Below are 26,948 nucleotides of genomic sequence, written 5' to 3'. Positions count from 1 at the left end.
AGAAGGCATGATTGAATGATAAAGAGACTTAAAAAAAAAAAAAAAAGGAGAGGTTCTGGGCATTAGGTCCAAATAGACCTGACTTGGAATATTCACCCCTGCTACTTTGTAACTGCCACCATAAACGAGTTAATTTATTTCTCTGCACCCAAGTGTTCTCATCTATAATGGTGCTTGTGAGAAATGCTGTACAGGTTATTCGACATGGCTCCTTAGAATACATCCGACCGAAGGAATTCTCTCAGTTATATAATCATTTTTCCTCAGAGAGGGTCTTCAAAACGAAATATCATTTTCTCACTTATTCCCTTTCCTAATCTTTATATAGACTCCTTATGTCTCTTCAGTTTGAATGGCATGAGAAGAATATTTGTTGTATGCCTACTATGTATGGGTGAGTTGATAAAGGTTGACAAAAGTTAGAACATTTCAGGTATTTGAAAAGACTTATGGAAATGCTCAGAATCTGGAAAGTTGATGTGTGTTCCAGTTCTTGACAATCACACTAGTTTCAGTATGACAGAGGAGAGAGTAACAGAAGGAGTAACTGACAATCAAATATGAAAGAAGAATAAATAAAGTTTTCAGCATTCAAAGATTCAAAAAACTCTGCCTTGAGAAGTTAGTTAATGATATATTCAAGTGTATTGAGGAAGCAAAGTAAGAATAAGACATCAAAGCCAGGAACAAGGAATCATCTCCATGAGAATAAAAGGTTTTACTCCTGTGCAGCAAACCCAGAAAGCAAATGATAGAGACCAAAGCAGGATAGACAATTTCTGTATGGAGCTATCCAAGAAAAAAGAGGGAATCAATAGACAGTAAGATAGAATGCAGAAATTTAATGAGGAAATGATAAAGGAAAATTGTACAAGGAAAAGAAAGGCAATTAAAAACTCCAGGAAAAAGATCTGATTAGAAAGTTGAAGGTGGAAAATCTTCACTAAAATGTCGAACAAGGAGGTTGACAAGAAAAAAGAAACAAAACAATCAAGAGGATATTAATCCATCCATGCACTTTTAGGTTTATATCTCCTTTACTGCTCATATTCTTTAAAGGCAAAACATAAACATTAGGAAGAGAGATGATAGAATTTATAAGCAGTTACATTTACATTCTTTCTCATGTTAACACACACTTTCCTAGCTATTTAACTAGGTAAAGATTATGATGGTCTGTTCCCATATGCTGACCCCTTACTATCATCATAGAAACATGTCCTTTCTTGGTATAAATATGGTATATCCATGTAGTGGTATAATAATAAAATTTAATTAATATCTATCCAGAGGAAAAAGGGAGGAGTTGCTTAGGATCTGAGTGTGAATACCAAACAAATCATCTTCAGGGCTTTAACAAATTATATAAAATGATATTAAGACTTGAAATTTGTGTACCAAGATTATCAGGTACCAATTTATGCAACTCCCATTGAAAACAGCCACCAGGTCATCACCTACACTTGTCTCAGCCCACATTTCTAGTACCACTTTGCAGAGCCAAGTGATGGCACATAGATTACAGCCTGAAGAGCTGATGAAATAAGGAACTAGGATCTAAGAAGGTTTTGGACTCTAGAGCCTCTCCAGAACGTCAGCTATATGTCTCAGTCTGCATGACATGAAAAATTAAAGCCATGAGGCTTTAGAGGAAAGTGCAGATCAAAAATTGACCAACAGGACAGCTACAGAGTTTATGAGGTGAATCTAACCAATATCATGGTGAAATAGGAAAAAAAGTACATGATGGCAAGATATTAAACAATGAATAGAATGCAAAAGAAGGAGAAACCATTCAATTTTAATTCTAGGTACATTCTCCTTCTACTAGACCTACAGTCTTGACAGAAAAATAAATTTAATTTCAGCATGCCATTTGTAAACATAAATATGTAAATGTGATTCAATGGCTAAAATTTTGTAGTGTGAGCCTATGAACAAAATATGGGAAACTTGGCCAGTATCTCAGGATAAAATGTAAATGTGTACAAGCACAACAGTGTATAAGCGGAAGTATAACTAAAAGAAAGCAGGTGAAGAAGAGGAGGAATAATGAAAAAAAGAACCCAGAAGCTAATATCTTCATTTTCCAAAATACGAAGACAGGAAATACTGCCTAAAGTTGACGAAACGTAACATGGAAATATAAAAGTATTATTTAAACTTTTTTTGGAGAGAGGGTTGGGGGCAGGGAGGGACAGAGGAAGAGGGAGAGAGTGCATGAAGCCTGATGAAGGGCTGCATCTCACAACCCTGAGATCATGACCTGAGTCAAAATCAAGAGTTGGATGCTTAACTGACTAACCCACCCAGATGCCACAATAAATTTATCAAGTGTAATATTATTTAAAGTCACCAAGCTAAAAAAACCCTAAAATGTATCATAAAAAACAAACATTTGGAGGATTGGACATAGAGATAATATAAGTGAGCTAAAATCTTTACTCTCAGAAAAATAAGATAGACCATTTAAAGTTGATAAGTCAGTAATAGAGATATATGTATTTAGAAATATGGTAAACTTGAGATTCACTTTGGTGTGTGACACATCACATTCAATATTTATTGAATGTTTGCTATGAAGCAGGCATTGTAATAGGTATCAAAGATTTATAGGTAACTATGAAACTTTAATATGGAAATACATATATAACAGGGGCGCCTGGGTGGCTCAGTCGTTAAGTGTCTGCCTTCGGCTCAGGGCATGATCCCAGCGTTCTGGGATCGAGCCCCGCATCAGGCTCCTCTACTAGGAGGCTGCTTCTTCCTCTCCCACTCCCCCTGTTTGTGTTCCCTCTCTCGCTGGCTGTCTCTGTCAAATAAATAAATAAAATCTTTAAAAAAATTTTTTTTAAATTTAAAAAAGGAAATACATATATAACAGAAAATTAACACAATTTAAATGATATTTTAGTAATAATGTTAAAGCCCTTTGTTATCATAGAAACTAACATATAGTACTCATAAAATAAAATTGAGATCCTAAAACCTATGCCCAAAACCAAAACTCCAGGAGAAAGAATAGAGATGGAAGAGAACTTAAGAGTCAAATTAGAGACACTATTTAAAAGCATGTATGGAGGTCTTTAGTTTCCAGATTGCTCAGTCCACACTACCATTATCTAATGGTGTAATGGTGAGTCCAATCAATTCAATAAGGAAAAAAAATCAAATGATTATAAAGATTGAGATTCGGAGACATGGTTACTATTATTTGCAGATCATATAATTTCTTAACTAGAAAATCAGTTTAAACATTTATACAAACCACAGTGTGATTCCTAAGATGACAAGATACAGAATAAAGATAGAAAAGTTAACAACTTTCCTTTCTACCAGCAGCAACCAGTTAGAAAAATATCACAACAGAAACAGATATGAAATAACATAAAAAAACCTATTAAATACAGAAAACCACATATGAAAAAACTATACAGCTACTTAACAACATAAAGAAGGACTTGAAAATATAGAAATTAATATCATTCTCCTGAGTGGGAAGATTCAATATTATAAGAATGCCAATTTTCTCCAATTCATCTCTAAACTTGACCTTGTTCCTCTCTAAAGCTCTGTACATAAGATCTAAAACTATAAAACTCTTAGAAAAAATAGGGTAAATCTTCATGACATTTGATTTGGCAATAATTTCTTGAATATGAAACCAAATGTACAGGCAACAAAAGCAAAAGTAGATAAATTGGTCTAAATCAAAATTTAAAACTTACATGCATCAAAGGACATAATGAACAGAGTGAAAAAGGCAACCAATGAACTGGGACAAAATATTCATAAATCATATACCTGTCAAGGCATTAATATCCAAACTATATAAAGAACTCCTACAACTTAGCAACAAAGAAATGAATAATCTAATTTTTAAAATAGATGAGGAATTTAAATAGACGTTCTCCAAAGAAGATATACAAGAGCCAACAAGCACATAAAAACATCCTCAAGATCACTTTTTCATTAGAGAAATGCAAATCAAAACCACAGTGAAATGTCACTTGACACCTATTAGGATGGTTACTATAAAAAAAATAAAATAAAATAACAAGTGTTGATATGGAGGTAGAAAAATTGGAACCCTTGTGTACTGATGGTAGAAATGTAAAATGCTACAGCCATTATGGGAAATAGCATGTCCGTTCATAAAAAATTTTTAAATAAAATTACCATATGATCCAGAAATTTCACTTTGGGGTATATATCCAAAATAACCGAAAGCAGGGTCTCAAAGAGGTATTTGCACATCCATATTCACAGCAGCATTATTTGCAAGAGCCAAAAGGTACAAGCAACCCAAGTACCCATTGATGAATGAATGGATAAACAAAATGTGATATACACAGGCAAAGGAATATTATGCAGTTTTTAAAAAGAAGGAAATTTTGACACATGCTAAAATATGGATAAATCTATTTACACAGATAAATTTGTTTACTATACAATTAATTATATATTTATATTATATATTATTTATTTATACACTGTATTTATTTATACACATATATGTATTTTAATTCTGTAATTTATCTTAGGTTCCTCATCACCTGCTAATTAATTGTACATATGTACATACAGTAGTCCCCTTTTATCCATGGGGGACATGTTCCAAGACCACCAGTGGATGCCGGAAACTGTGAATAGTACCAAACCCTATATATACAATGTTTTTTCCTATACACACATGCCCGTGACAAAGTTTAATTTATAAATTAGGCACAGTGAGAGATTAACAACAGTAATAAAATAGAACAAATATAACAACATATCATAATAAAAGTTATATGAATGTGGTCTTTCTCTCAAAATACCTTATTGTACATCCTTCTTCTTCTTGTGATGTGAAAAGATAAGATGCCTACATGATGAAATAAAATGAGTGAATAATGTAGGCATTGTGATATAGTGTTAGGCTACTATTGACCTGGTGACAAATACATCAGAAGGAAGTTCATCTGCTTTTGGACTGTGATTGATGGTGGGTAACTGAAAACACAAAGCAAAACCACAGATAAAGAGACACTACTGTATGTATGTATATATACACACACATATATATACATACATAAAATACATACACATGAAGAAGATATGGTAGGCTATTTTTATAATTATGGAGTTGGTCAAGGTCAGCCTAAACAAAACACAAAGCCCAAAGTGTTAAATAAATATATTTTAAAATTTTGGCTTCATAAAGATTAAAACTTCTGCCCCATAAAAAAAGAAATATAAACAAAGTTAAAGGGCAAGCAACAAATTGGAGAAACATTTTTTTGAAATATTTTTCACAAAGTTTGAGACCTAGAATATACAGTGAATTCTCACTTTTGTGGTAGTTTTGTTTTATAAAGTCACCATGAGCACAAATTAGCAAATACTGAATCATCGTTCTTAGGGAAAATACAGGGTTAGGTTCCTACAAGACCCTGGTCACAGCATTTTCATCAACTGATCAATATGAAATTTGTTTTATGTGTATTTTTATTTAAAGGTTATATTATATATATAATATATATATTAACACTGAACTCACAGCCAGCAGCATATAATTCATGCCTGAATGATGCTTATCCAACATATATTTTCTTAGAAGGCATATCACAGCCTTCTTGAGCTCCTAGAAATACTAGACAGAACTTCAGCACTATATTGAGTCATTTCAAACAGTGAAATCCTCAACAAAAGCACAAAATTTTTTATCTAAGTGGCACTAAATAGACTGTGAAAAGGACAACTGTTTATACAGGATAAGAGCTGAAGCAAGAAGGCGGAGTTTCACCTATTCAGCTTCAACTGGAAACATGTGCATCAAGTGACTCAAATTTTTCACTGTTCTCTGCATGTTCATGAATGATCACCATGAGTATTGTCTTGGGGGTTACAAATAAAATTCAGCAAGTGGGCAAATTCACAGGTAAAGAATCCACAAATAACAAGGATTAACTGTATTAAAATATACTTATAAATCAATTCTTTTTAAAAAATGGTAAACAAAATAAGTATGTAATTCACACAAGAAGACTTACAAATGCCCAAAAACATTTGAGGAAAAAATTCCTTCGCACTAATGATCAGGGAAATGTGACTTAAAACAATAATGACAAATAATAATTGATGTCCTTAAAAATAATGTTATACAATGACAATCACACAAACGATTCATCCCACAGTGTCTTCTAGCTGTCCCTACCTAATCCTCTCAAAACAGCAATTTAAATTATTAAAGACAACTGAATCAAAAATGCCTAGAAAAGTATAGACTAATATGAAAAATGAATGAATGATTGAGTGAATGGATGGCACCAATGATGTCCATCAATGGACAGATGCAAGCAATTATTTCCAAACTATTCTATGGAAATTCATGGTGACAATGAACTGTCATGACTTTTTACAACTCATAGCATTGATTTTTTTCACAAAATATAAAATATTTATTAGAAAATTAGATTGCTTAGCATAAATAATCCAAACAATGTGTAAGTATATAAAGAGGGAAATTAAAGTCCCCCTGAAATAGTAAGCCTTAGATAGAACTATTAGATATAACTATTATTAACATAGTATTAGCATAGCATACATACTGCCAGACTTTCTTTTTTTTAATAATAATTTTTTATTATATATGTTAGTCACCATACAGTACATCCCTAGTTTTTGATGTAAAGTTCCATGATTCATTACTTGCGTATACAGACTTTCTAAGCATAAATAAATATCACATTTATCTTAATGCACTTATTATGAAGTTAGTTTGCACTATACATACAGTTCTTTAACCTGCAAATCCTACCAAAATTGCTAGAGTGTTATTTTCAGAGGCCAAGAACCTAACAGAAAAAGATCAATTTGCATTTGTATAGGAAGGAATTTATATAGAAACTTGCATTTATATTTTAAGATCTTTATAATAATCCTATAAACAGGAAAATAGCCTCCTCATTTTAAAGAATAGGAAGCAGAGGGTAAGTTACTTGTCCATGATTATACCAATAAATAGCAATCAGAATAATTACTTGAACTAAACTTTAAGGTTCATGAAGGCAGACACCATATATAATCCTTATTTTATAACATTCACAGTACCTGGCACAAAATTTAAAACAACATGAGGCATGATGCACATTTATATTGTTTAGTGCTCTATACCCTGCATGTAACTAATGGTCAATAAACATTTGTGAAACAAATGGATGAATGCATAAAAGAATAGAAAAATGTGGAGGGATTCTAAATGAACTGAGATTCCTATCAAGCCATTAATTTTTTTAATCTGTAGAATAAATAATAAATATATTTAGCAGCTCAACCACTCTGGAAACATAATGTAAAATGGCATATCAACTTGGGCAAGTTACTTGATCTCTTGAAACTCAATTTTCTCAAGGTCAAGTGAAAATATTTCATAGAATTGAAGTGAAATTTAAGTGATATAAGGAATATAAAGTGTCTATCACCATACCTGGCATGGGCTAGGCACTCAATAAATGCTAGATACTATTGTTAACATTCCTATTATCATCATCATTATAATAGTTTCCTAAAAATATACAAAATGGAGACTTCTCAATGGTAAAGTTTTAGTCCAATTATTTTGAAGGTCATTAAAATGACTACATAAAATCATAAAGACCTAGATCACATGAATGCTGATAGTAAAGCTAAAATACATTTCTCTAGAAATGCCTGCAACTCCTACGTTCTGCCTAGACACAGACAATAGACATCTGTTCCTTGAATGAGTATGTAACAGATGAAATGTCTACTGACCAAATTTCCAGTCATCATATTAGTTTCCTTTAGTCACCGTAACAAATAACCACAAACTTAGTAGCTTAAAAAAATATTAATTTATTCTCAGACAGTTATTGAGATCAGAAGTCTGAAAGGAGTTTTGCAGGGGTAAAGCCAAGGTGTCAGCAGGACTTGTTACCTCTGGAGGCTCTAGGAGAGAATTCGTTCTCTGCCTTTTTCATTTTCAAGATTCCACCTACTTAACTTGGCTCACAGCTTTTCCACCATCTTTGAAGCTAGCAACGTGACATTTAATTTTTTTTCTCTCTTTCTTCATCATATCATCTTCCCTATTATAAGGACCCTTATGATTACAATGGGTCCACATAGGCAATCCAGGATAATCTCCCCATTTTAAGATCCTTAACTTAATCACATCTGCAAAGTCCCTATTGACATACAAATTAACATATTCACAGTTTAGAACCTGGATATTTATAAAGGGAGGGAGACACTATTTTTTATTATATTCCATCCTCTGGGACCCAAAAAAATCACATCTATCCACATGAAAAATCCATTCACCCCCATCTCAACATTCTCCCAAGTCACAACCCACTAGGACATCAATTTAAATTTCATCTAAATCTTATCAGCTCAAAAGTCCCAAATCTCATCTAAATCAGGTATAGGAGAAATTCTGAGTATGCTCCTTCTTGAGGCAAAATTCCTCTTCATCTGTGAATCTTCGAAACTAGAAAACAAGTTATTTGCTCCCAAAACACAATGATAAGATGGGCATAGAATAACAATTATAGATATACCCATTCAAAGAGGGAGAAATGAAAGGGAAAAAAGGGGGAGTAAACAGTTATAAGTAAGTTAGAAAACCAACTGGGCAAACTTCACTAGGTTTCAAGGACTAGGAATAATCCTTTGTAGGATTATTCTCAGAGATTATTCTCAGATTATTCTCAGAATCCTTCTCAGCTCCATCCTCAGCCCTGTCCTCTGAGTCTTACTTTCTATTTAATAAAAGTTAACATATATTTGCAACTGTGTAGTTTTATTAAGTCTGTTTCTTGCCTGTAAGAATACATTCCTCTTCAAATCCAACAACCTTCTTTTATTTTATCTTCTCTTTGTGCCTTTCAGTCCTAACTGGCAGTGTCCCTGCTAATAAACCATTCTCACAGACCTTGTGGGTTTCTTACATATGTCACAGGGATTCATTCCATTAAACAAAAGCCCCCTCCACAGATCTTTCCTGGATAATCCCATCTCTGGATTGTGCTGAGAAGGCTGAAGAGATCTATGAGATACACACCTAGTCTCTTCAAAGAGCCCTGTGTGTGACGGAATACTCTGGTTTTTTGATCCCATGGGCACTAGAAAAGTTACCCAGTCACACTTTTGGCTTTCTCCCCAGGACACACTTTCTTGAGAGTGAATCCACAAATTTTAGCCTCTTTTTCAATCTGGACAGGCTGAGAACGTCTCAAATCATCACATCCTGGATTCTTTTTGCTTAAAAGTTAGATTTTCCAGCTTTGTTTTATTGTTGACCTTTAATTTTATACCATTGTGGTTAGAAAACATGCTTGGTATGATTTCAGTCTTTTTAAATTTGTAATATTTGTTATGTCTTTTTTAATGTGATTTAACCAGGGGATTCTTCTGTGTATACTTGAAGAAAATGTGTATTCTATTTTTCTTGGATGGACTATTTTATATGTGTCTTTTAGAATCATATATTCTGAAGTATGCCTCAAGTAAAGAATGATCTTGTTGAAAAAAAATGTGATTCATTCAATTTATATTTTTTGCTATAGGTAGCAAGAAGAAACCAGGCTGCACATTCAACACTGTGCTTGGAAATCTCCTCAGCTAAATACCCAGATTTATCACTTACTACTTTGCCTTCCATGTAATACAATTCTGCTAGCCTTCCTGCTATTGTATAACACCTCCTTTCTTCCAGTTTTCAATAACATATTCCTCATTTACTTCTCAGTCTTTATCAGAAGCACCTTCAACAATATTCATATGTCTACCAACATTCTATCTACGATGATTTGGGTATTTTCTAAGATGATATGGGTTTTCTCTACTATTCTCCTCACTTTTTTTTCTGAACCCTTACCAGTAGTGCCTTTAAGATCCATCCTTCTACAAACACTGTGACAATTTTTTAAAACAATAGAGGTATTTTTCTACAGTATCACCTTCTGAGCCTTCACTGAGAGAATCTTTAGTATTCATACTTCTATTCAAGGCAATCTAGACTTTTCCTTTTATACTACTCAAAACTCTTCTAGCCTCCAGCCACTGTCCAATTCCAAACACTTCCATATTTTTAAGTATTTGTTATAGCAGCACCCCACTTCCAGGTATCAAAATCTGCATTAGTTTCCCGGGACTGCCATAACAAATTACCACACACCTAGTAGCTTAAAGCAACACTAATTTACTCTTTCACAGTTCTGGATGTCAAAGGTCCAAAACGATCCTCACTGGGCTAAAATCAAGATGTTGGCAGAGCTGGTTCTTTCTGGAGGCTCTAGGGGAGAATCCACTTCCTGCTTTTTGACCACCTGCATTCATTGGTTTGTGGTCGTTATCGTTTCAACCTCAGCTTCCATCATCACTTACCCCTCTGACTCTGACCATTTTGCATTTATTTTATAAAGACCATTGTGACTACACTGGACCTACTTGGCTAATACAGGATATCTCCCCATCTCAAGATCCTTAATTTAACCACACCTGCAAAGTCTCTTTATCATGTAATGTCATGGAGTCAACTTGTAAAAATCAAGATATAGACATCTTTTGGGGGAACTAATCTTCCTACCACAGCCATGTTCATTATTAACTAAATTGTCTAAAATGTTTAACCCATATTTTCAATTACATTGTTTTAAGCACTCCCCTCATTCACAGCCCAAATTACTAACATTTTGAATATTGGTTCTTCTAAAAGTTTCAACAAGAAGTTCAGCAACAGAATAAGACTATATACTGAATCACACAATTCCCAGAGCTGTTGAGATCTGAATAATTCCTTGACTCATTATTATTGTTTGGAGTATTTCCAGAGTACATAATAGTTTCATTACAGAGAGAAAAAGTTAAATCTCTATCATAAAAATTATAACTATTCTGAAGCTGAAAGATATCTAATGAGTCATCTCAATTTCAAGGATGAGAAAAATAAGACCCAGGGAAGTTAAATGATTTACTTGATGACACAACTCTAATGTAGAGGTCAGGGAGCATAAATTTATTTTAATAATATCTAATGCCTAACTATGGAAATCTGTTCTAAGAGCAAGCATACAGAAAGTCACTGCATTCTCATAAAAAGAATTCCTCAATCTCAGGTTCAGGTAGATTTTTGTTTAGCTAGTTGAACTTCTTAAGTTTTGAGGCAAATATTAATATGGTAGTTTTCTAAAAGGCTAAGGGAGTTTAAAACAAACTATACCAGATTAATGAAAATAGAGACATATTTTCCAGATGATGATTATCAGGCCAATAATAGGAGTTGTTGGTCTAATGTTGTTGGTCTAATGAATGGTCTGAAAAATTTTCTGAAAGTCCATAGACCCTACAAGTATTGCAGTGTCTGATTTCCCTGGAGATAAGGCAATTATCTCATGCTCTAATGGAACACTAAGATAAATATTTTGTAATATATGTGCATGGTATAAAAGTGCTTTTAAGAAAACAGGTGTATTTCCACTTTATTTTTTTAAAGCACCTAAATTAAATTATTGTGTCCAATGCTACTTATTCTTTTCAAAATACACCAAAACCACTGAGATACTTTTAAAATCTTAGATTGATACTAAATGTGTATTAGGCTTATTGTTTTTTCTAATTATAAGATAAGTAATAAGGACATAAAGTAAAAATTAAGATATAAGGACTTTAAACAGGCCAGTAAAAATTGCTATTGGTGTGTTAAGAGGCTTCTTAATAAACAAAGGAAAAATACTCATATTATCAGAAATAACCAGATATTTCAAAATGAAGGGAAGAATAATGTTTGTTTTGACCTACAGAACAAACTAAAGACTCAAAAACTATGGTTTTACATATGTGTGTGTATGTGTGTGTTACGTATACCATTATACCAATAAGGATATCTTAATCTTATTGCATTGATAACATTTATAATAGTTGGTAAAATTTCTCGGACTTTATATATATATATATACACATACACACACACAATATGGTAGTGGTAAGAATAGAACATAAATGTAATGTTTAAGCTTCTTTTCACTACATAGCATACAGATATCTCGGAAAAAGCTTAAAATCTCAACAGCAATGTGAGGATGTATCAAAACATAAAATGTATCAAGGCTGTAAAAATAGACATTGCTAATAAAAATAGTTTTATTTTTCCCACTAATAGAAATTATCCTAATAAAAAAAGAAAGTATAAGGAAAATAAAATTTACACTGTCCCGAGATAAGCATTTTAAACATTTCACTGAACATACTTTCATACACAAACACACACACAGATGATCTTACATAAATTGGACCACACATATAACACTCATTTGAAATTTTTTTGCTTTGCCCTTTATCTTTAAGAAAAAAAAATCAGGAATATCTTTTCATGTCAAATAGGGAACCACATAATGATTTTTATGACTACCGAGTATTGTATCATAGAATGTTCCATAATTTATTTAACCAAACCCCGATTATAAGATATTAATCTTGTTATTATCATTTTTTGCTACAATAAACCTTGATAAACACACTGTACTACTAACCTATTTACCAACTTGTCCAATTCTTTGTTCAAGGTAAATTGTCTATAATTACTTCTAATTAGCTACAACTAAAATACTGGATAAGAGAGTGTGTATATTTTAAACTCATACCTAATAGAAATTTTGCCTAAGCCTTTTTGAAAGCAATTTGCCAATATGTATTAAGATCCTTCGATGGGTCCCTGGGACAGGGGGTTGTGCTGAGCTGTGGCAGGCAGGGTGGCGTAGTAAGGATGGGTGGGGTAGGTGGAGAGGACAGTGTCCCTGCTCTGAGGGAGGGGCTGTTGGGCAACAGAGACAAAGGGATGGGTGGTTGGCACAGGTCACAATGGGCAGGAGAGGATAAAAGGGGTCCTGTGGGGTGGTTTAAGCCTAGGTGGAGGCTTCGGTTTGGGAGGAGAGGAGCAGTACAAATACAATTGGCAGTGAGGTTGTAGAATCCAAAAGAGCAGAGGCTATTGTGAACCAATGTGTCAGGCTCAAGAGGAGGTCCCTCCCTACTGCAAGTGAACACCAACATCTACATGCCTCAACATCTGTACACTCTGACATCTATTAGGACCCCAACATCTGTGCACCTCAACATCTGCGCACAGTGACATCTACTGAGGCCCGGATCTCTCGCTCCTCCACATCTGCATACCATAACATCTACTGGGGCCCGACCTCTATGAGCCTCCACGTCTGTGCACTCTGACATCTACTGGGGCCCCAGCATTGGTCCACCTTGACATCTAGTGGGGCCCTGACCTCTGCTCCTCAACATTTGCACATGGTAATATCTACTGGGGCCCCGATTTCTGCACTCAACATCTGAGCACCCTGTCATCTTCTGGGTCTCCAACACTATGCACCCCAATATCTCCATGCTCTAGGCAGAGCACAGTCTGGGGCAGGTGCAATTGTCTCTAGCACTGAGCAATTGGTAATCAGTACCCCCACCCTGTTCTCAATTGCTCAGAGACAAGCCTGCAAAGACCACTGCTAACCCACTTGCTAGAGAAACCAGGGAAATAGGACGCCCTGCAAAGTGTGGTAAAGTGTGGAAGACCCCTAGGAGTCCTTGATAAAAGATAGCCATGAACAACCAATCTAAGTTACCACATTACACAGCCCAAAGCAGCCCTGCAATGGGTATGTTTAATACCTCCATGGGAAAACTGCAGCAACAACTGTACAAGGGGGAGTATACTATATTCAAGTATGCCCCAATGTTTGAGAGTGACTTTATACAGGTCAGCAAAAAAGGAGAAGTGATTGACGTGCACAACCGTGCCCGAATGGTGACTGTGGGCATTGTTCGCACTAGCCCCCACCTCACACTACCTGATGTCATGCTGCTGGCCCGACCAGCTGCCATCTGTGATGACTATAACAGATATGGCCCTGCCACCCAGGAAAAAGTTTACAAGCCTACACAGATCTTAGAGCTAACCAGACTGTTTCCCTTGAAGTTTGTAACAATATCTATCCATAATGGTAAAAAACAACAGCTCTGCCTGAAGCTTGCCACTGGCCGATCTTTTTACCTTCAGTTGTGTCCCCCTTCTAATACAAAAGATCTTTTTGTTTATTGGGAAAACCTTATTTACATTCTGAGACCACCAGTTGAGGCTTACAGAGGTTCCCAGGCCATCCCAGTTGGAGACACACTGGACATAACTGGGTTTGAAGAGGAGGACAAGAGCCCAGGGGTAAGTCTTTACAGACGGGGTCACGTGCTGTGGGAGAACAGCTAAAAGTCCTGCAGAGCCTTTGGTACTGAGACTCACCTAGAAAATTCATTACATTTGGATGGGTTCAGGGCCAAAAAGCCTTTATTTGGAGGCCATGTCACATTGGGGAAGTTCTGGGTGCTCCAAAGTGTTCCCCAATGCTGTATTTCAGAGCTTCCTTAGCTGTCAGCAGTTCTTAATTTCATGTCCAATACTGTATTGCCAATGTGTGGCATCCCGACCATATCCTCGCCCCCATGTCTCCCCATGATCGCCATGTACTGATTTTGTATACATCGTTGGCAGAGGGATGTGCTTGTGAGCATTGTTAGTAGCTATCAGAATATCAAAGTGCATGTCTCTTAGCCAGCAGAAATACTAACACAAGTGTATTAAAAAAGGCATATGAGGATATTTGCTGGTGAATTATAATAATGTTCTTGCTGGCACTGGAACTGTCCAAGCAAAACTGGAATGATCATGTGGTCATTGTGGAGATGATACTAAAGAGGAGGATTCCTGCAACAAATGGGAGATTGGACTTGAGACCTATAATTATAAGCTCTTATTGTTTAGCTATAGGATTAAAAGGTCTCACTTTCTTTATTTCACTTTTTTTGTCTCTCCCATAGGCAAACGTCCTTCATTTCTATGGAAGGAATCAAGATCAAGTTGACATCAGGAGTCTTCACATGAACCCTGAATTGTTTGGGGCCACCCCTTACGGTTACGCTGGGGAGGAATGAATTCATCGTGCCTCCCACACATACTGCATTCAAGAGTTCACACACTTCTGCAGCCACAAAGCCTACAGTATCAGATAAAAGGGTAGGGATGGTGACAGGAGCAGCCGTCACAGATCCAGGAAGAAGCACAGCTAGAATGGCCATAGTGGGAGCATTCGACATGTCTTATTATTGTTGTTAGCCAGGGCTGTAAGCCCTTCTTCTACTCAGAGGTTACTTCCAACATCTCAGTAGAAGCTACTCACCTCTTCCCAGAGGGCAACATAAATATGGTGATTCCAAGGGCAGAAACTACTGCCAAGCCCATTGCAAAAACAGCTAACAGCTCAGGCATCTTCACAGAGTGAAGGCTACATGAGTGAACAGGATGGAAGCCAGAGGTCTCCACCCAGCAGGACTGACTCTTCAGGAAAGAGTTTCAAAGCCCTGTATTGCACCGAGGTGGACACCTCATATAAAACTGTGGAGGAAAGCAATATCATCCATCCTAATACAATTCAACTCAAATTCTCTGCTGTAATAACATACGCTCTATTAACAGGGAAGGGTAGCAATAAAAACAAATGGCTATTTCTGATCAGGCTCTAACCTATCTTTAACTTTCCCTTAACTTGATATTTGTGATTAAATGCACAGATGACAGAATAAAATGCTAAAGATTATTCTCAAAGACCCTCATCCATTTTTCATCTACATGTATTAACCAACAAAAATTATAAAATCCCCAAATACATAACCAAAGACAGAAGCAAATAGTAGTGATTATTACAAAAATATTATTGTCAGGAGTGTTGAAAAACTAATTTTACTTTCTAGAATGGGTTTCATTTCCCCAGTCTCTTTATTCTTGTTTTTTGCCCAACTTAAATATTACTTAACTGCTTTGAAATTATATTAAAGTACCCAACATATTCTATAAATCTTAATTTTAATTCCCTGAATTTGTTTAAATTCTAAATTTCTTTGTGAAAATTTAGAATTCTAAATAATGTCTCATCACAATGGAAGGATAAAATGCCATATTAAAACTAGAAAAACAGAATAATTAGCTAAACTTGAATATAGGATCATTTCAAAATCTAGACAAAAACTAGAGATTAGATAATCTTAGAAGTGTAAGATCTACAGGATCAGCCAGCGTTCTAATTTAGCAAGTAAAAAATCTTTTTAAGACTCTAAAAGTAATACATTACATAGTTTTAATTAAGTCTGTATTTCACATAGTTTTAATTAAGTCTGTATTTCCATAATCCTCATGTTTCTGAAGCTTAGCACTATGCTTTGAATATAGAGGATCTTTGATACATGTGTGCTAGATCCAATTAAATTAAGGGTTATAAATGTGAAATAAATACATTTTATTTGAATCCAACAAATCTGAGTATACGAAAATTTGCAAGCACTATACTAATTCCACTGATCCCGAAGGTTCCCATACCAAACTGTAAGGTAGTGGTTTTAAGTCCATGAGACCTTATATGCACAGTGGTTGGCTTAATGATTTTTATTTCAGGTCTAAAAAAACAACTTCAAAATAAAATCCTGTTATTCATGAAATTTTAAGAAACTTTTTATTTTGAAGCTGGCCCATAAAATCCTGAGTTCAAAGTTATTGCAAGTTGTAGGACAAATTTACATTTGATATGATGTCTCCAATGTCACAACAAATGTATTAAATTTTATTGTAGATAGACACACGTATGTTAAAGGAGAGTCCATCAGCAAACTGAGAACACTAGAAGTCTAGATGAGAATATTACTAAAGAATTCTACTCTTCATTCATTACATTAAATAAAGTAAAAAAAGAAAGAAAGAAAGAAAGAAAGAAAGAAAGAAAGATTAGCACATCTCAAGTAAATTTATAGATATAATGCAGTCACAATTAAAATACCAATAAGGATACTTTTATAAAATATAAAATTTTAAGAGCAGGCAATCATGTCAGCTAATTAATACAATCATAATTTCTCCTGCATTTTATGTAAAAATATCAAAACTGAGTCATGTGTTTTTAAAAATAGGACAACAGAAATAAGAGATTTCAGAAGAAAATCCAAGCCAAACAGGATGCAATATAATGAAAGAAATGGGAATTTTCTCTAGATGAAGTGAATTAAACAAACAAACAAAGAAGACGAAGAAGTTTAAATAATTTGATAGTTTAAAAAACTACATAAAATACACTCATATATACAAATTAAGGGGGGGAAGCTGCAGACTGGGAAACAAATATAACTACTAAAATATTATTATTCACAAATCTTCACAGGAAAATGGCCAAAGAAAAATATCTAGTATCAAAAAATTGTAAACCAAGCCTACTACCAAGCCTAATAAAATGAAAAAAAAATAAGTGTTTAAGAAGGTGGTAGAGAAGCAAATTATAGTCATATATTATTGATGGCTCAGAGCCCTAATACTTTATCTTATGAAACAAACGAAATAGATAAATGCAAACAGTAAACTGTTAAGCAGATGAGGTTAGATTAATAAAATAAAAATAAAATAAAACAAAATAAAATAAAATCTATGTTTCTTTCATTCCTTTCTATTTCCTTACAGATATGAGGTAAAACTCTTTAAGTGTGGAAATGAAATTGCCAAACATATACATTTGTTCATTGTTCCGCTCAACTACTACTTACTACTGACAATATACTAGGAACTATGTTGGCCTTAGAAATAGATGTAATACAATATATAATCTCCACCTTTATAGAACTCATGGTCCAGTATATATTGATAACAATTCTGTAATGATTAGGATAGTGTCTTCAAGTCCTAAAAATAGTTCATGTTAAGGTGAAGAGATTTTTTTAAGTACCATATGCTGATTTGATTTTCTCTACAATAAATTAATATTGGAATTTGAGTGGCTATGATCAACTTGTGACATAAGACATGAAAAATGTGATTTTTTTCTTAGACATAATTGCTTCATACTTGAGGCAAAACAGAAAATAATATTTTTGAGATGTAACACTATTCCGGACAATTACTGCAAATTATTTTCTGTCCAGGCCTGCTTTTCCACACATGCACTAAATAGTTATATATACATACCTTTGCCATTACAGTGTTTTTTTGTATTAAGTATTTTTTCGTATTTTCATTGTGGCTTCAAATTTCCTAGCTCTGGGTAATTCTACTTATTTCTGAAACTCCTCCATAAGCTTATGGTCCAAAAAACACAACAGTAATTTGAAGGTAATACAAAAGAATAAAATTGACTTAACAAATAGTGAGATAGTTTCAAAATCGTAGTCAAATATTTTAGAGTTCTGGTCTCATTTTTGGATTGTCCTACATAATTTTCAATGGTGAATATTATTCTACAATGTTCCATCGTGCTAAAAAATAAAAATATCAGTGACAATGCTTTTGAAGAGCACTAATATGTTTCCTCGTAAATCATTTTGTTATTTTAATATAAATTGTAATTTAATTTGAAAAAGCATTCTTTAAATGAACTATTTCTAGATCATAAATATTAAAAATCTCAAAAACAACTCAATTTTTCAGGAACTAGCATCATGATCAAAATAAAACAACCACATAAAAGGATATAAAGTATGTGTTTACTTATGCACATACGTACAGCAAGTTAAACGTTTTACTGACCTTTAACCGAAGAAAAATTACAAAATGAATAAGATATTAATTGGATTTTCAGGAAGAGAGAAAAAAAGATTTCCTTAAAAACAAAGGCAAATAATTTTGTTTTATATCTTAAGAAAAGTAAACTGTTACCTGTGCAAGAATGGGGAAGCCAAGGTTCCTACATCCATTACAAGGAGTTAATGCTTCCCAGAGTCCTGAGGGCCCACAAGTGTTTTCATCATCATCTTCTTCTTCCACTTCTCCTGGTGACAAATTTATTGTAGATGAAGTTCTCTGAAATTAAATTTATATTATACCAATATATTATATCAATGTTATTTAGATATCTTAACATCAATTAAATGACATTATTTTCTTGTAGTGTATGTTAGCAAGCAAAATCAGCTTAATATTCACCATAGTTATGTGGCTGTGCCATGGCACTAAGACAGAAAACATGTATAATTCAATTTAAGTTGAATATTTAAAAAAATTGAAAGTGAAAAAACTGGGTGAGAAAGACTATTAGGATACAAAGTTCACAATGAAAAATAGACATGAAAATGACCCAACAAAATATCTCAGTAGCAACAAATTAGAAAAATCTTATCATTTCTAAATGCAATCAGAGGAATAGCAGGAAAATACTTTATTAAAATAGGAATTGCCAAAAAGCATATATTTTCATGATGTCTCCTTTTCAAAAAAAAGAACTTCATAAAATTTTATATTATATGTGTAATGGGGGTAATACTTTTAAAATTAACAATGGGACTTCCATGTTTAACCTGCATATTTACTTTTGTTACTTGCCAAATCCCATTAAAATGACAACGGATTTGTTAAAATGGTCTAACGTGCATAAGGACAAGGACAACGGGAGAGAGATTAGCAGATGAGCAATAACAAGAAAATTTTAAGATAATGATAAACAAATGGATAAACAGATTAGCAGGTGAGTAAGAACAAGAAAATTTTAAGATAATGATAAACAAATGGGTAGATATTACCTGATCTAGCAAACTTGAGAAAACTGAAAACAAAATGTCTGCAAGGGGGAAGAATAAGCAGCATGTCTATTCATGACTCAGCACCATCAAAACGGCTTATGAATCATGAAGATGTAGGTGCAGGTGGGGCTGCAACAGGATAGAAACTCTACATTTGGAAGAGTTAGACCCTTAGACCAATGTTCTCAACTGGCCAAGAAACTAAACCTTCACCACTGACAAAAAAATGGGAGGTTTATTTTCTGGTGGGATTGAAACAAAAGGATTATGAATTCAAACAATCCATGCACAATGAACAGAGGGGTGTCTCTGTAAAAGCAAAGAAATTAATTGAATATCTGGTAGTTGTAGATTCCCAACCCACCCCAGTGCCTGTCCACATTCGCCCTACAGAACATGGCAACTAGGTTTATATCCCCCAGGTAAGAGATGAGGATATATTCCCCTCTGCAGAAATTGACCTTCCAAGAAAGAAGATCTGTAAGTACCTAGTAAAATGATGGGGGTCTATGCCTTAACTCTTACTGTGAAGCCCACCTCTCATAAAATCTCCACTCAGATAAACAGTTTTAGGTAAATATGAACAAGAATCCAAGCATCATCACACATTTGAAGGAAGTTTTTAACAGAGACCAAAATAAATATACAGAAAAAAGTTATAAATAGTATCCACAAAGACATAGAAGATACTTGCATCCGTGAAAGAAGAACAGAATACTATAAGACAAATAAACACCTAAAACCCAATAGAAGGTGGAAAATAAGTCTGAGGAAATTTCCCAGAAGACAGAACAAAAGATGGGGAGAAATTAAAAGTTAAGAAATTGGGGATCAAATTAAGAGGTCCATGTAGAGAAAGGAGGAAATCATCAAAGAAACAATGCAAGGAATTTTGCCAAAACTGATGAAAATTCCATATTCAAAGTGCCTGATGAATGCTCAGCAAACTGATTTTTGTTTTGTTTTGTTTTGTTTTGTTTTAAAAAAAGGTGGAAGTCTTCAGAATGTAGTGTTGGATACACACTGATAGATCATTATTATTGAAGTTAGTAAAAATACTCTATATATTAAATTGTAAATGGTACCCACTTGACCCCCGCACAAAAGTTGTGACTTTAAAATATAAGACTTCAGGGCGCCTGGGTGGCTCAGTTGGTTAAGCATTCATCTCTCAATTTCAGCTCAGGTCATGATCTCAGGGTCACGGGATTGAACCCTACGTCTTGTTCCTTGCTCATTGAGGAGTCTGCTGAAGATTCTCTCTCTCCCTCTCCTTCTGCTCCTCCCCTTTCCCCATGCTCATGCTCTCTCTCTCTCTCTCTCTCTCTGAAATAAACAAATCTTAAAAAAATAAAATATGAGATATTGTTTTTCTATATTCACATCTTAAATTTCCCTTCATCAATTTTCAATAACTGAAAAGTCATAAACTTAAAAAGCCTCATAAGCAGTTACAGCCTGTAAGATACAATAATAATAATAGCTATAATCTATTGAGCATTTACTATGTGACACTGTAGTGTCATAGGATTCTTATTCATTATTTTAATTCACACAAACTAAGGCACAGAGGGGTCAAGTAAAATCAAGGTCATAGAGCTGGTGGCAGAAAAAGGGTTCCAATCCAGACTGCCTGACTCTAGAGCTGACCCCCTTGACCACTCACTATGTTACATGGCTTCTCATTCAACACAGTATCCTGTAAAAGGTAATTATATTGAATAACCGAGCTGACGTAATTGCAGTTTAAATAAAAAAGGTGTATTTGTGAATATATTTCTGCTACATGATGACACTCCTGAAAGCAATTTGCTACCTGTGACAACTAAAATTTCTGTAATTTTGTACATAGCCGCCCATTCTTTCATAAAAACACATTTCTCAAATCAGTAATAAAAGATGATTATCACAGGGATTTTTCATCCTACAGACATCCTGGTGAGAAAATCTTGGGGCATCTAAAGCGTTAATCTAGCAGAACATCTATGTGTATGATCAACGCTGTCTACAAAATAGAATAACCAAGTAGGCATCCCCTTCACCAACTCATGATCAGTTGTTGGTTTGACCATCAGTGTCGACATGGCATGGCACCATAAATCATTACGTTCTTCCTAAGAATTATCAACATTTTACAGATTAATCAGTTCTTTTGTATTTATGTTAAGGGTTCTATAAGTATTTGATCCAATCTTACAAGGAACTTCCTCTATCTCTTTCTTCTCTCTAGAGAAGAATCCTGTTTATGTCTCTTCTCTGCTCATAAATCTCATAAATTATTTGCCATTGCACAGTAAATAATATCCAAATTCCTCAAGGTTCTAAGGTCAAACTATTTTCAACACTTTTACTTCCTATACTGTACTTATCCAGACTATAACCAAGTAGAATTGTTTACCCTTCCCTAATCATCCTCAATGCATTTATTCATGCCTTGCATCTAACTTCTCCATGAAGCATATTATACTGGTTAAGAGTTTAGGCTCTAAAATTAGTTCTGAATTTTCAGCTTGCCTACTTATTAGCCTTCTTATTACAGTGATTTTCATCAGATAGGACCATTGTCAGCCTCACTTGCCTTATCTACTCAATGGGAAATAATATAGTAGAACCTCCCTCAGAATTTTTTTCCTGATAATTAAATAAGGTAACAAATATAAAGTGCCTGACACAATAAGGTTTCAATACATACTAACTGCCATTTTAGCTATTATTCTCTTATGATCCCACTGATTCCTCAAAATACATTCAGATTTCACTTCTTTCCAGATTTCCCACAAACAGAAATGATATGGCTCTTCTATATAGCTCTTTGTGTGAGTTTTTGTATTATGATACTTCACATATACCTTGAGATGATAGATGGCACAGAGGCAAAGAGAAGTAGCTGTGAGGTCAAATAGATATGTATTTAAATCCCATCTCTGCCATTTCCAAGCTGTGTTACTCCGAGAAAATCCCATAATTTTATTAATCCTAGTTTTCTTATTTGAAAAGTAGCTAAAATAATAATTCCCATTTTATAGGGCTGTATGAGGACAACATTAATTGCATGACAGTGACTGGCACATAAAAAATAATGAATATATACTGCTATTTTCATTATTATCTTTATCCTAAAAGAGTTGTATACGTGCGCGCGCACACACACACACACAACACAGCTTATTTATTCTAGTCAATTGTAAGTTATTTGAAAGCAAACATTGCCTTATTCACATTTGTATCTCTTACAATGTGTATGCATAATAGAATTTAACAATTATTTATTGAATGAATTATCAATAAATTTCAAACTGTCATTTTCATTTAACTACCTAGAAAATTTTACTAATATTAAGAGGTATATATAAGTGCATCACAAATCTCATTAGAGCTATTTTAGTATAACAAAATTTATCAGTGGTTTAGTACTGCCCCCTAAAGACAGTATATAAATCAGCTGCGTAAAACAATAATTTTCCACTTGCTGCTTTACAATTTAAAATGCCTGGGAAAGATTTTTATCAAACTAAATATAATCTTCAATTATTTATAAAAAGAAAGCCACATGAAAGCACTTAAACTTGGAGTTTGCTTTATTCCAAATGCCTTTGAAACTTTTTATTGGAGACCCAACTGTGTTCCTAAAGTTCCAGAAATTCTTCCATAGAATATAGACCTAAATTGTCATGGTATGAGCCTACTATCTTTCTTGGTTAATACATAGTAATTATGTGGATGAAAGATTGGACCAGTCCTACATTGTCATAAATACCATGGCGACACAAATCTGAGTTCAAGGAAAAATACTTCTCAAATAATTACATCAGTCTAACAGTAAAGAAATGTGATTTCCTTGAGAGGGGAGATTATACACACACACACACACACACACACACACACATACATACATATATATAGCCTCACGTTTTTTATCACTGAATAAACATGATAATGTCATAAATATTTGTAACGGTGATTTATAGTTTAAAAATGACTAAAATTTTTGTATTTAGCTGGAAGATCTATGAAGTATATCATCTGTGTGGCCTGAAAGGAGGTATTTTTAACCTTTAAACCAAAATCAGTTGTGTTTCATCTTGACAAATACTGAGTGTCTCAGTAGTCTTTTTTAAACTGGTGTGTGTCTTTCTCCTTTTGAGTGTTCCCAGTAAGCAAAAAAAAAAAAAAAAAAAAAAGAGCATTGTGCTAATTCATTTTTAAATAATTCATTTTTAGAATTACAGGCTGGAAATGTGTGTCCAGTTTTTAAAGCAGTTTAGACAGTGTTTTCCAGGGAAGGACAAGTCTGACCATTTACAAATTAATTTTCTTTTTTTTTTTTTTTAAGATTTTATTTATTTATTTGACGGACAGAAAGATAGCCAGAGAGAGAGGGAACACAAGCAGGGGGAGTGGGAGAGGAAGAAGCAGGCTCCCAGCGGAGGAGCCCGATGCGGGGCTTGATCCCAGGACCCCAGGATCATGCCTTGAGCCAAAGGCAGACGCTTAACGACTGAGCCACCCAGGCGCCCCTACAAATTAATTTTCTTGAACAGGATTATGGTTTTAAAATTTCAGTTCTAAGTCATATTTTTGGTATGCAGCATGCCAGAAAGAATCTACCTGTTCTGGGGTAGAGAAAAAAAAAAAGTCCATCTTACTATCCGAGTGCAGAACAAGTTATCACTGAGAAAGCCTTTTTGGTTTCATTTTAAAGTTAAACACAACTGCTTTTGAGCATCTGTTAGTTCTTTGATTTCTGAAGTCAGAATGCAAGCACAGTGCATTCTGAAGGGTTTGCAAACACAATGGCTCACTCCCAAACCCCTGGGTATTCATTCTCATTCTGTAAGTGAGAATATATAGTAGAAACTGGTGTGTCCCTCAGTGCCAGTAGGGGACGGCGAGGAGCTCGTCCAGTCCCACTCTGAGCACCAGGACGTTCTTGGCCAGAGGCAATCATGGTTAGGACTACGGACTCTGCTTGAGGCAGATGCCATGGTAACAGATGTAAAACTTCTTAGCAATCAGATAAGTTATTTTCTTTCTAATTTACATAGAAAATTGTTTTCTAAAACTAAAATACTTTGTCAGACAATGTAACCTCAGTTTGTATTAATTAGTTTTTGAGGAAGTGTAATAATCCATGAAATGTGAATAAATGGAAAGAACAAACAAACAAACAAAAAAACATTTCAGATATAGAATAGCCCCATTAAAGTAGGGTTGGGATTACCCCTGTTTGACAAGTGAAGAAGCTGATGTTATTCAATTTACAAGATCATCTTACAAATGAGACTAAATTATTTAAGTCCAAGTCTTCTGACTCTAGGTGCCATAATCTTTCTTCCACACCATGGAACCAAACTCCAGATAATAGATATTCAAGATGTTCAGAATATCCACAAAGAAATTTTTTTTTCTGTGATAGTTTATAATTGAAGGCTTTTACTTTTTAACTCTAAAATTCTGAAGTCCATGCAGTTAAAGTGCAGGATTAAGGGCCAGTTATGATCCCACAGAAACCCCTTACAGCCTCACCAGTCAACTCTCGTAACGCATGTCTTTATAAACATGGCAGTGGTGGGGCAAAGACGGAGGCTATCCATGTCCTGTCCAGATGTCACTGGAGGAAACCTGGGGTGCTGGACTTAGCCAGAATATGGGAAAGCAATGTGTGGGTGGGGAAATGGGATGATGGAATAGACAATACTGTTGCTCTTCCTACCAAAAATACAAAAACCAAAATGAAAAGTAGGACAACCATCTAATTGAACTGTCAATACAAAGGGACCAGGCAGAAAGGCAGACTCCAGGAGGTAGGCAACCATCAGAAATGGAGATCCAAACAAAGGAAGACCATTCAAAATGGGAGTCACCAATCTGGACAACTGTGTAGCTAAGTCCCAAGTATTTTTGTCTTTGTATTTCAAAAGATAAAATTGATTTATTGATTTTTAATGAAATTTAAAGTAATACATACTTATTGTAAAACAAATCATTCAAAATTAAAAGTTATTAAAGGAGAAAGTGAAGCTTTCCTAACCTCATTTCCACTGTAAGCATTCAGTGCATGTCTTTCCAGATTTTGCTTGTCTGATGATTTTGTTAGGATAAATTCATAAATATGCAATTGTATGCCAAAAAGCACAACCACTCTAAACTTTGTATATACTGCCAATATTGTCTCTAACTTACTCTCCACGCAGTGACCAGAGAAATTTTTTAAATATGAGAATATGAACATGTTACCCTCTTCCTTAAAAACATTCAAGTTTCATCGTTCTTTAAGTAAAATTCAAAATTCTTCATGATCCAAAAGGCTGGCTATGACTTGCCCTTAACCTGCCTCTCTAGTCTTGTCCCACCACCACCCTTCTTCCTCCCTTTTGCTCATAACATTTCAACACACTACATTGTCTTTTTCCTGGAATATATCAAGCTTCCTCCTACCTAGAACTTCACATACGACTTTCTCTAGCAGAGACTGTTAGTTGTCTCCCAATATACACTCTCCTCTCCCTTTTGTCTTTAGAAACAGAACACCTAGACCTATTTTTCTGTAGTTATAATAACAAACCCTTTTAGTTGGGTATATGCCTGCTTTGAATAAAGACACTTACCAACCCCCATTACAGGTAGTTGTGGGCATGTGATTAACTTAGACCCTTTGGGTATAAGAAGTGTTCTCAGAGTGACGAAACATGTCCTTCTTCCTCCCCTTCCTTGGGAGTGCTAATGAAATGACTGAAGCGAAGCAGTCATCTTGAACCATGAGGTGCCCATGAAACTAGAGAACATACACAGTGGAACAATAAAATAGAATATTCCTGGATTCCTCTTGCTGGTGAGTACTACCAGCCTTAGACTGCCTTAGTCTAAGCTTTGCAAGGAGGAGTAAAAGAAAATCCTTTTAAATTTATTTTAGATTTTCTGTTTCTTGCTATGTACCAAATCCTAATAAATAAATTGTGGGAACATTCTCTTCTCTTGTCTTCATCAGGATTAATCTTATTTGTGCTTTAGGTGTGAACTTAATTCCCTTCCTTTGGTAGACTTTCTTGATGCCACAGTCAAAATTAGTTTCCTTTCTTACATATTTTCACAGCATCCTGCTTTTTTTATAGCAATTATCAAAATATAATTTTACAGTTATTGTGTGATTTTGGTTCAATATCTCCTATTCCTACTCAATTACAAGCCGCCTGATTGCAGAGATGTCTATTAGGTTAGCTACCACAAGCACCACACCTAGCACAGTGTCTGAAACATTAAAGACCTTTCCATTCCATATGCGTTGAATGAATAAATGAGTTAATGAATAAATGCCAGCTTGCCTTCAAAATTAACAT

The 26,948-nt window shown here is 34.5% G+C and overlaps 2 protein-coding genes across 6 annotated transcripts in view; one reads left to right on the top strand and one right to left on the bottom strand.

Annotated features, from left to right (window-relative positions):
• The window catches only part of ANKS1B (ankyrin repeat and sterile alpha motif domain containing 1B), a 1,053,061-nt gene that overhangs the window by 722,208 nt on the left and 303,905 nt on the right, over positions 1–26,948 (bottom strand). For all 5 annotated transcript variants that reach the window (XM_044384492.2, XM_044384493.2, XM_044384494.2 and 2 more), the window contains exon 9: positions 18,752–18,895. In XM_044384492.2, coding sequence (XP_044240427.1) covers positions 18,752–18,895 — 144 coding nt within the window. The remainder of the gene's footprint in view (positions 1–18,751; positions 18,896–26,948) is intronic.
• On the top strand, positions 13,619–15,000 carry GARIN6 (golgi associated RAB2 interactor family member 6). The gene is made up of 2 exons (XM_026499650.2): positions 13,619–14,233; positions 14,887–15,000. Exons 1-2 carry the CDS (start codon positions 13,619–13,621, stop codon positions 14,998–15,000), a joined length of 729 nt encoding a protein of 242 aa, XP_026355435.2.

This window comes from Ursus arctos, unplaced genomic scaffold, assembly GCF_023065955.2.
Source record: "Ursus arctos isolate Adak ecotype North America unplaced genomic scaffold, UrsArc2.0 scaffold_21, whole genome shotgun sequence".
NCBI lineage: Eukaryota > Metazoa > Chordata > Mammalia > Carnivora > Ursidae > Ursus > Ursus arctos.
This window is presented reverse-complemented; position numbering and strand designations above follow the sequence as displayed.

Bases quoted from the DNA above. Each gene is read 5' to 3' on its own strand.
- GARIN6 (XM_026499650.2), top strand. From the start codon at position 13,619: ATGAACAACCAATCTAAGTTACCACATTACACAGCCCAAAGCAGCCCT. The intron at 14,234-14,886 runs GTAAGTCTTTAC...TCTCTCCCATAG, and splicing joins AGGAGGACAAGAGCCCAGGG to GCAAACGTCCTTCATTTCTA.